The sequence below is a fragment of the Corvus brachyrhynchos genome, unplaced genomic scaffold (assembly GCF_000691975.1).
Source record: "Corvus brachyrhynchos isolate BGI_N302 unplaced genomic scaffold, ASM69197v1 scaffold279, whole genome shotgun sequence".
Lineage (NCBI taxonomy): Eukaryota > Metazoa > Chordata > Aves > Passeriformes > Corvidae > Corvus > Corvus brachyrhynchos.
This window is the reverse complement of record NW_008246060.1, coordinates 8,967,710-8,978,909: the sequence shown is the minus strand read 5'-3', so window position 1 is coordinate 8,978,909 and position 11,200 is coordinate 8,967,710. Positions and strand designations below refer to the sequence as shown.

General features: G+C 42.0%; 1 protein-coding gene across 1 annotated transcript in view; it reads left to right on the top strand.

Annotated features, from left to right (window-relative positions):
• ZMIZ1 (zinc finger MIZ-type containing 1) overlaps positions 1-11,200 on the top strand; it is a 294,975-nt gene that overhangs the window by 132,585 nt on the left and 151,190 nt on the right. The window contains 1 exon segment of the mRNA XM_017746191.1: positions 5,363-5,472. Coding sequence (XP_017601680.1) covers positions 5,413-5,472 — 60 coding nt within the window. The 5' untranslated portion in view covers positions 5,363-5,412.

The window sequence follows — 11,200 nt, the reverse complement described above, 5'->3', positions numbered from 1 at the left end:
TCAAAGTCACTTCGTAGATACAGATTGTCTGCCCTCTCGTAGGACCCTCAGCATGCTGGAGACTTGCAGGAAATTATTAGTTTTTAGCTGACTGAATAAACAGCATTAACCAACTTGTGTGCTGTGGCGGCAGGGGGCAGGGATGTTTACAGCCGCTGTGCTGAATCCCTGCTTAAGGAACTGTTCTTCATTGCCCCTTCTCACCTACCATTAAAATTTCTTAACTTATAAAGGTATTTCTTGTGTCCTTTTATTTATTCTCTTCTTGCCCTGAGTGGTCCGAAGTGCCTCCAAATTAGATCTTGTCTGGTGCAGCCGCCGCAGGGTGGCTGGCAGCGTGCTGGTCCCCTGTGGAAATGGAGACCTGGCGTAGCGCTGTGCTGCTGGCCTCGAGCATCGCTCACAGCAGCCTCCCCTGCCTCCTGGGAAGGGTTCTCTTTCCTCCTCTGCCCTCAGAATGGATTTCTGGTGGAAATTTGGTCTCCGGAGCAATGGCACCCTGTTGCGGCAGCAAGGGGGTCAGTGGCAGTCCTTGGGGCTGGTGGGGCTGGGCAGCCTCTGATGTTTCCAGTGAGCTCCGCTCCAGGTCCATCTCGGCCCAGCAGTGAGGGAAGGAAGCCTGTGGGCACAAGAGCAGAAGGCACCTTGTGAAGTCTTTTTAAACTAAGGGAGAAGGCTGGACCTGTTTCAGTGGTAATTCAGGTCTGCCTTGGCCGCAGAGGAGCAGATTTCCCTGGTCCACTGGTCCTGGGGAGGGAGAGCTCTCGCTGTGGATGGCAGTTCTGGCCATGAGGAGAGCTCATCCCAGAGCAGAACTGAATGCACACTAACTTTAAAAATGCTCTACGGTTTTAGACGTGTGTTTTTGAAGCAGTGATGAAATGTTCGACTTCTTTTTTTTTCCCTCTCTCTAGGAGGCTGTTTAGGCTGCCTTAGGAACTAGTGGGGACTACATTTTACTAAATTGTTTTTTAAATTGTGTTACTTGAAGTACAGTTTCTGATAAAATAATTGCAGTCTCCTAACCTGAACTGGCAACCAACACGTAGTGTAGCAGAAATTTGTGAAATTCTCGTTCACAGGGCCACTGCAAAATTTCCTTCATTTTTCAATATTGAAGAAGGGTTTGTAGTAATGCTTTAAAAGATTCAGTATGTTTAGGGTTAAAAAAAAAAAAAAGGCTAACAGGTTGATACATCTGTTCCTTTAAAAACAAAGCGTTCTCCATTTTTGAGACATCATAAATATGTAACTGAGGCCTCTTTAATTACTGCCTAGGGCTATAAACTCTCAATGCTAGAGGGGAGGGAAGAAAGAAGAATAATTCACATAATTTTTTAATTTTTTTCTTTTTTTAAAGAGAGGGAGATTGAGTCTTTGCCTGAGAAAAGAAAGAAGAATGGGGCTTTTTATTGTTGAATTACCAGAAGGTGCTGGGAACACTTATTTTTTTGTTTATCCTTTTGGATGGAGTTAGCATGTAAAGCAGTAGTGTACAACCTTCCTGACTAATGTGTGCACCAAACAGAGGGGATTTGTTACAAAGCACTAGGAAAAATTCCCTTCCCAGTCCTCCTCTGCCAGTACCCTTAATCCTGATCAGCAACATCCCCTGCTGTCTCTTGAGCTGCTCGCAGGCCTGAATCTCACCATGCTGTCTAATGCAGGGACACCGCAGGCCAGCCAGGGACCCTGCAAAGTCGTTTTCACTTGTGACCTGATAAGTGCACAGCACTTAACCGAATAGAAGTCTGTTCTGATTTAGCCCTGGCAGCCTTTCTGTATCTTAAGTACCATTATTTTCGACTAAGGTGATCTTGCTGCTACTTTTAAAATAGCATGAGATCGACAGAAAGAGCATTTTTTTAAATTTCAGGAGGTGGATGTACGTGTGGGGAACCTGGCCAGAGTACAGCAATACCCATGTAGTAGGTGCAGTTACTGGAAATTTAATTCTGCTGTTATTTTTCTTCCAACCAAAATGGTCTGGTGTCAAAATGCTTATTCTGCCGTGGTGAAATTTCAGATCTGTATGATAACTTTCACTTTCCATGTTTAATCTTTTAATTCTTGCTGAGGCCCATGAAAGAGTAATTTCCAGATAATAATGGTTTCCCACTAATAAGCTCTGCGTTTTTTATAGCAGAAATTGCTTAGAGCCAGTATGCTCACTGAAAAAAATTACTCTATTTGATGCTCTTGTGATGTGTCTGAGAGAAAGATATAGATGAGTCTTGTGGCGGTGAGGCAGGGCATTTCAAATACAAAGCGTTACGTCATTCTATGTGATGAGGCTTCATGTGTACAGTTTTGTCTGTTTGGTTCATGCAACAAATGTTTATTGTCCAGGGGAGTTAGTGGGCTGAGGATCATCTCTTGACCAGAAGAGAATAAATGAGATTGGGCTGTAAAAGTAGCAAACTGTCAGCAGCAAAGGCTGGTGGGTGATTGTTCATCCATGCTGTGAGGGGGAAGAGGCAGAGGGAGCCTGGCAGGGCAAAGACTGAGCCATCGAGCTAATAATGTGAGAACAAGTGGGATTAAGCATGGAAGTGAAAATTTTTCTAGCTACTAGGGGAAAGGTGAGAGTCAGAGAGTACTTTTGAGTGAGAACCATTGGGTTTTAAAACCCAAAGAATTATTTTGGAGACTGAGTTTGATCAGCTTATTACAGAATTTGTGTGCCCTGTCTGTGTAGGAGAGTAGGAGATTGCACTCCCAGTCCTGCCTCCAAGAGCCTTGTGGGGTTCCTGCTCAGTTAGGTGAGTTACTTTCATGTATTCTGCCCCTCTGCTTTTCCAGACAAAAAAGAGAAGCTGTGCCATGTGGGAGAAATGACAGTTTGGACAAGTACAATAGTAAGCTGTGCTTCAGGTAGCTGATAGCAACCTTTGATTTTGTTTATGGTTAACTGTAAGGCAGTTAATTAGGGTGGTATTACATGTACAATTCAAAAATGTCATGACTTTCTTAAAAAAAAAAGGTGCCTAAGTTTGCATGTCTTCAAATTTTTCAGCAGACATCCATGTGCATGTATATGTATTTGTTTTCGGTATGCCCTTCGCCATTGGGCCTGATGTTCAATTAAAATGCAGATAATTTGTCCTAGCTTGTAAGACGGATCACTGCTGAAGTAGTGTCATGTCTAGGCTAGCTTATCTCTTGATAAATACCTCTGCTGTCCACTGAGAGATTAAACTTCATGACTACTGAGGTCTGTTAGGGGATCTTACAGGCAGATAAGACTGTGTAACTGGCTTTTAATAAAATATATCAATTCACATTTGCTAGAGGACCTTTGGATGGTATTTGCTATTGAGAAGGTGGCAGTGACATAATCAAAAGATAATACTTGCACGTGGAACTGGCTCTTCTGTTATAATTTATTGACACGAATGCTTTATTGAACCCTCTTGTGTCTAGAGTGTGGAGGTGAGGAGCTTGAGCTGCTGTTATAAGACCTCATTTAGTTGTCTAGCAGAAAAGATTTCTTTCCCTGAGTCTAATCCAGCAGGAGGCATGAAAGAATGTTATCAGCGAGGTACAGAAATCTCCGGCAGTTTGGGTGTGTGGGATGTGCGTGGATCCGTGGTCTGGAGTCTGTCTCATTGTGAGAGCTGTGTAGTCAAGGTTCCCATCACAGGGAGCATTCTTCCCCTCAAGGGGGTTGAGTATGGACAGTGCGGGAATTGTTTAACTGAAGAGCTGTTGAGTCGTGTACCAGAAGTGGTGAACAGCCAGCTTCTCTAACAAGACAAGTATCTGAAAAATTTGCTGTCTCTTATGTGTATGGAGGGAGTGGAAAATAGTTTTGTCCTGAACAGTGTTCCAAAAAACCACTCAGTGCCACTGAAGAGGTTCATGAAGGAGAGGTTTCTGTGCAAGACTGGGACCTTGCTTGTGCTATATAAAGTTTGGTATAAATAGGGCATTTGGGGATATATTTCTGTGCTCACTCATTGTTCATGAATGTAAGGATATAACTTCTTAGAGTGTACCGATTTCTCTGGTAAAAGGATATGGAAATTTTAGGCAAAGATGTTTCTCATGTACCAAATGTGCAGTATCTACGCTTTATTTTCCATTTTAGATGCCATGAAAGGGACTGAAACAGCAGAGTATACACACACACATATACATATATATGTGAAACATCTCTGTGTCCCTGAGAGGTGAATTCTAGAAAAAAAACACTTAAATCTGGTTAGCTCGTTAAGTACAGGCTGGAGTCCCATGTGCTTGTACTCAAAACATAAATAAGTAGAAGTCATGGTGCAAACCATTCAGTAATATGAATTACTGACTGAAACAGTTGATTAGTTGTTGGTTTATGGTGTCTTTATGATCTGCTGTTCTGCCACTACAGGAAAATCAAAGGGCAAGGCCAGAGAGGGCGAATGGGTGGAAAAGGCCTGGTGAAATACAAACCCACACCAAGGACCTTGCTTACCCTTACTTGTACTTTTAGTGTCTTAGTCCAAGTCTGAAGGGCATTCTGGCTGTCCCTGCATCCCAAGCTGTGTCCACAAACATAACTCAGCATGATGAGCATCAGTGGTGGGCCTAGGTCTCTAGATCTCTATAGCTCTTTAGATCTCAGATTAGAACTTGCTGCCAGCTTTCATTTTATGATTTCATACAGCTATAGCAACATGAATTAAAACTCCAAACACTACTCTGAGCCTTAATTTTTATTTTCTAGATTTATTTTTTCTTAAAGTCACAGGAATCTTTAATTTGCCTTAAGTTACACTGTTTGTTAAGAGATGGACCTAAAGACAGCAGGATGTGTTTTTCCAGAAGTAACAAGTAATTTGTCCAGCTATAGATACCTGAAAGAACACGATTTTTCTGGAAGGCAAGAACTGCTCAGCCCTTTGCTCTGAAGATCAGGCCTATTCCATATATGCTAGGTTGTGCATCTGGACATTTGTCATTCTTAAAGTCTGGGCTGAGTTGTGGATCCCAGTCCTTCCTGCCCTGTCATTTGGCCATTTCAAGGACTCATGAAATAGATCTGCTAGTTGGAGGAGAATCCAAAATGTGTCTGTTGGTTTTATTTCCAATCCAGAAATCCAGATTCTTCAGGACACACATTTTGTGCTATTTTTGGCCATGTAATGCTCTGCTGTAGCTGATTCATTTAATATTTATGGGAGGTATTTTCTCTCAGAGGAAGATTAGGAAGAATCCCCATGCCCTTGTCCTTGCAAAAGCCAGGCTGTCATTGTTATTGGGATTATTATTATTTTATCTCACAGTGTGCTCAGGATTTTCTTGCAAGCAGCTCTGTTCAATTGTTCAGGTAGTGGAAGTGTATCAGCTGTGTTCAGTGATCTTTATTGTCCTTTTTGTCTTGCAGATCGAGGGATTTTAATGGCTTTCAGGTAGAAGAAAGTAGAGACAATCAAAATGAATTCTATGGACAGGCACATACAGCAGACCAATGACCGGCTGCAGTGCATAAAACAGGTAAGCTGAAGGTGGAGGTCATTGCTGCCAAGTGAGGGTTGGGTGTTTTGTGGCAGGTGTTGTGCACTGCGGTTACCTGATGCTTAATGACTGTCCTTGCCCTTCAGAGGGAAGGAATGAGACAATGTAATCTCATTGAAGAGAATATCTGCTGTGAGAGCTGGTCTATTAACCTCAAAAGCCAGACTTTCCCTCACACCTTTCTAAGAAATCTTCAGCCTGGAGACTGAACAAATCTGTCTCAGCTGGAAGCAGAGTGGTGCTCATCCTGCCAGCTCGGCCTGGAGGGTCACAGCAGGTGACTGTCATTCTAGTGCTCTGAGCACAGTAATCCACAATTCTGACGGGCCAGTTTTGATTTTAATCCAGTAGCTGACCTGAGACCTGCACTGCCTGGAGACTCAGAACTTGGATGGTTGGCATGCCTCCAAGTGCTCAGAGTGCTGCTTAATCAGTTTGCACGGAGACTGTAAAAACTTCTGTTTGCAAGGTAAAATTTTCAGAAGCATCTGTTTGTGAAGATGAAGGGCTCTTCACATGCCAGTGCCTTTCAGTGAATTATGTCTCATTTACAGATTTCCCCACTGTAACTGTGCTTGCAAATGCTTTTATAACCAAGTGAAACTACAAAGGCAAGGATGAGTAGAGATCATCTTTCCCTGCTTTACCCTTCTCAGTGAACTTTGCTCTCTAGGGTTGCAGGCAGTGTGTATTCTCCCCTCACATATGTTCTCGTCCACATGCAACAATCGTAACAGAATTTTCATAGGAATGGTCCTTGTAGAGGAGGTAAGCAAGAGAATGGTTTTTCATGGGTCTATTTCCTGTGTTTATCTCTAAATCAATGCATGCATGCAGCAAGCAGATGCATAAATGCAAGCTGCACAGAGATATTTTGAAGATCCCATCTGGATCCGGGAGATGACCTCCAAAGTTCATCTCTTCAGACTGGTTGAAATTTTCTGAATTACGCTGGAAAAACAGAAATTTGATATTCCATGAAATTATGTTCCCAAATAATTTTTCACTGTTGTCTGAGCAGTTTTCTTTGTCACAACAGGTCACAGCAGAGTTCTGCTGTTTTAGTTTTTTTATTTGTATTAACCAAGTTAAAAACCTGCCTGCTTACTTGTGCCCTAGGGCATGTGCATATTGCTTCTTGAGGCAGCACAGCATTTCTGTGTTGGTAGATTTGTATTGTAGACACAAGCACCCTCAATCAAAGGAACTGGTAAAAGATGAGCATGGGGGTGGTACTGGACCAGTAGCTCTGGATTTTTAAATTTATTTACTTAACTACAAGTTCCTCAACAGAAGCAGCCAAGGGGAAGTGCTGATCCCTCTCTGGAGAGCAGCGATAGGACACAGAAACATGGGATGATGCTGTGTCAGGGGAAGTTCAGACTGGGTGTTAGGAAAAGGCTCTTCACTGAGAGGATGGTCAGTCACTGGAACAGGCTACCTATGGAAGTGGTCACAATATCAAGCCTGTCAGAGTTCAAGGAATATCCAGATGATGCTCTTAGTCATAGGATTTAATTTTAGGTGGTCCTGTGAGGAGCAGGAAGTTGGACTTACTGATACTTAGAGGTCCCTTCCAACTCGATACATTCTTTGATTCTATAAGAATATGCTTCTCTTCTCTTATTCTTATCAATCTCCATCATTATGTTGTTACAGCTTTGCCTAGATATTAGTGGAAGTTTATATTTTCTAAAATGTGTTGTAATGCAGAAATATGTGGGTTTTTGCAAGTCTGACCATGCAGATGCTTTGGGTGATATAAAAAAAGAATACAGTTCACACCTAAACCAGATGATTTTTCTCTCCATATTTCCTTTGCAAGAGAGGATTTCAGAATAAATCAAACAAAGCTAGTTCATAGGTCAAGGAACAGAAATAGGAATCTTTTCCTGCGGAATTGCTGGTCATAATCCAGCCTTTCTCTGTGGTGTCTCTCTCTTTCATCACTCTGCAGTGAAAGTTAATGCATCTAATGGCCCTTTAGAGGCCTGAGGAAAATATGAGTTTGAGAATTTCATCCCAGTTTCTTATGAACAACTATCTGGTTCAGAAAAAACATGCCCTTGACTGGTACAAATCGGTGTCCTTTTTGGCCATCCTAGCCTATAGGATGAAGAATGAAGGTTAAATTGTTCTGCAATTTAACCTTCTAGCTGTAAGAACAGACCTTTACATCAAGTGAAGACAAATGGAGGATGCTGCTCAGCTCCTTTTTCTAGAGCTGTCAGTTTCTGTACATAATTTATATTATTTTAATTAGATAAGAGAATATCAAATTACACTTCTTAAAGTTTTAAAGAGATAATTTTGCCTATGTAATGGGTACTCTGTCAGTTAAACCACTAACTTCATTTATACATAGTGCTGTTTTGCATACGCAGCTTGGATATTTCTTCAGTGATGAAGGCCAGGGGAAGGGAGGAAGGTCAGGCTGCCCAGCATTTGTTTAACACTCTCTGTTTTCTTTGATCCTGGAAGAAAGCTTGGGGTTTTCTGGTAGAGCAGGGGCATGCTTGTGTCAGAGCTCAAAGAATGCCTGAAAAGGAGCTATCCTGCTGGGGAAGGCTTGTGAATTCATGGTTTCTCCATTCTGTTCAGACCCGAAAAAAGAAGAGGAGAGGAAGAAGAAAACTCTTGTTGTCAACTCATGAAAAACTGTAGTTAACCAAGATAGTGGCTGAACACCAAAAATATATCTCAGAAAGCTTTTTTTTTTGTGAGAGTGGCACTACATGTAGTTTTGTTGGGGAGTAATGACTGATTGTTTAAAAAAAAAAATTGTTTTGTTGTAGAAAGTAGCATCAAAACTGCTGTTTGCTTTTTCACAGTTCCAAAATCTTGTGCTGTTATCTTTGCCATGGTGCAGAAAGGGACAGAAACTTACTTTACCTCTTTGGAAGACACTCACCTCCCTGTCACAGGGTCATACATTTCCAGTTTGAGGACATTTACCTTGTCCTTTGAGACAGGTCATTAGCTGGCTGATACTAGAAAGAGTAATTTCCAGTTCACCCATTGAGAACTGGCCCACACACTGCTCCGTGCATGTTGGGTTTGGGAGCAAAGCAGTACCTTGCATGGCCGTATCAATGTATCTTCACCTAATCTGGGATTAACTGCAGGGTCAGACAACAATACGTCTGCCTTTTCTTCCTGGTCTCGTCTGTCATCCTCTTTTCCCAGACTGTGAAAAAAACACTGCTGCTGTTCTCCTGAGCACACATGTGCTTTTGGGGTGGTTAACACAGCAGTGGTGTGGAAGGTGCACTGCAACACGGGGAGGAAAACCATCCTTCCTTGGTGCCCAGCATCTACTGGTTTTATAACCCTGCTGGCAGCCAGTGGCTCCTGCAGCCAGACTGAGAGCTGTCTGCCGCCCTCCTTGCCCCTCACTCCAGCCCCTGAGAAATGCTATAAATGGTAATCCATGTGCCTCTTTAACTAGATCAGGTTTCAGCACAGGGTCAGGACAGGCTTCTTTCTTCCCAGCTTTGTGACTTGTGAGACACCCACAATATCCTTGCTGACTTCTGTTCCAGGATCAAGGTTGTGTTTTATCTTCACCTTTTTTAGTGCTTTAAAGCTACAAACCCAAAACTTGTATATGATCAGCTAGTTAGGAAATGAAGTGTGTGTTAAGAAGTGTTTCAGAATAGATGAAAGGGCAAACTGAAGAGGTGGCTGTGTATTTATGCTTAAAAAAACCCTAGACTTCTGTGGAAGGCTGGAACAGCTTGTGTGGTCTCTTTGTAGCTGATTCCCTCAGTATTTGTAAGTGTGTGTGCTTTAAAATCAAACATAGCTTTTTTGATGTACAGTGGAAAAAGCCAAAGTAACAGGCTTTCCTTAACACGTGCAATTAGTTTGTCATGACACAGGAGACTCTTCAGGGTACATTGAAGGGAGCTGGATGTTCAGGGCACAGGCTTTTTTCTTTAAGTCTTTGTCCATACAAACAAAACCACAAAATTACCTTTGTGCAAAGCAAAGGTCTGATAGCCCCTGGGAATCCCCTGCCATATTTGAGGCTGCAGTAATAATCTGTTTATCTGCTGAGGGCTCGTGGATCAGGTGGCTCTGGCACAATGTCCACCGCGAAGCTGTGGGGCAGCAGGAGCTGGCTCAGGCAGGCACGGAGCTGAATTTGAGAGCTTCCTTGCTGCCTGCTGCCCAGGCACAGCCTTCTGAAGGAGCCAGCTTGGCTTCTGCTGCATAGAAAATCCCAGTAAAGAATTGACTGGGTTTCTTAAAGCATTCTTCATAGCAGTCCAGAGGTGTGGCTTTAACCAGACGCTGCCCATTGCTTTTGTTAGGTGATGGAAGCAAATGCCAGGGGAAAACAGTGGGTTGGTTTAACATCTCTCTACTCTTACTCTAATGGGTCTACTTGAAAAACATAGAACTTTAATCTAGGGACTTCTATCTTTTGTGCCTGTTTGCTTGTCAGGCAGTTTTGTGAGGTTTCTGTATGTTTCTTCTGAAATTCTTGCAAAGAAGAAGATGGAAAAAAATCTTTCTGTATTTAAGTTACAAGGAAGCCACCCCTTTCAGAAGGAGTGTGTGATATCTTCCTGCCGTGCTGAGCACAGTTGTTAGGCTCTGTAAAAGCTGTGCTGAAATGTTAGTAACAGGTTAAGGGGAAGTGTGAAAAGGCTCTCTGGTGTCAAAAGTATTAGATCGTGGTGGGAACAGAGAAAGTTGTTTCTGCTGCTTGTGTCATGGTATATTAGGGCACATTGAGCAGTATCATCAAATGATGCTGGATCACCACTTAATTGGAGACACACATCACATAGCTGATTTCCAGAAACCGATTAACATCTCTCCCCTCTTTCCTTCCAGAAGGCTTGCTGAATTGCTGCCTAGCAATGCTTTTTAGTGCCTACCCAGCCATTTAGAGAGATATGCTAAAAGTTGTAATTGCTGTGTGTTTTTGTTGATATTTTCTTGCTCAAATTGGAAACAAGCAAGCCCATTTCTTTCATCATTCAGCAGCTAGGTTTTTGGTAGCTTGCAATTCAGGGGAAATAGAATTCTTTGTATATTTACATAACTGTTTTTAAGTGCTGAAGTGTTTGAACTAATTGTTCTGCTGTTCAGTGTTATTGTTGCAGACTCATGTAAATGCTAAGCAGTCCTAAACGTATCATTTTTAGTGCATTTTGGACTGGTTACCAAGGACTGGTATGAAATTACAGCTAAAAAGATTTTAATAAAAAGAAAAATGCTTCCCATACATTTTTTTCATTTGCATATGCTTACAAAACTGCCCACAGTAGTTTCATGAAACTTTCATTCTTGAAGAACTTTGAAAATTAGAAGTATTCATATGAAGAGTGCATTTATTTAGAACATACTTTTTTTGGTATTCTATATAAGTGTTACAGGGGGTTTTAGCAGCTAAATATGAAATAACGAGGCTAAAGGGGAAAAAGACCTTTTCCATAAAAAGACATTTGATGGGCCTCGGGTGTTACAGTTTATTGGTTAAATGGTCCATCAATGCTGTGTTAGTAGCTACATTTTTTTTGTATCTTTTTTTTTGAGGCCTATAGCCGCAAGTCCTTTGTCTGCTTTTCTGCTCAGTCTGTGATGGAATATTCCTCTGCTAGACTTAAGTATGTTTAGGAAAAACTGTCAGCAGACCAGTTTTCCTGGCTCCTCTACTCCATTTAGAGACTTGTCAGTCAACATTTCCTCTCCT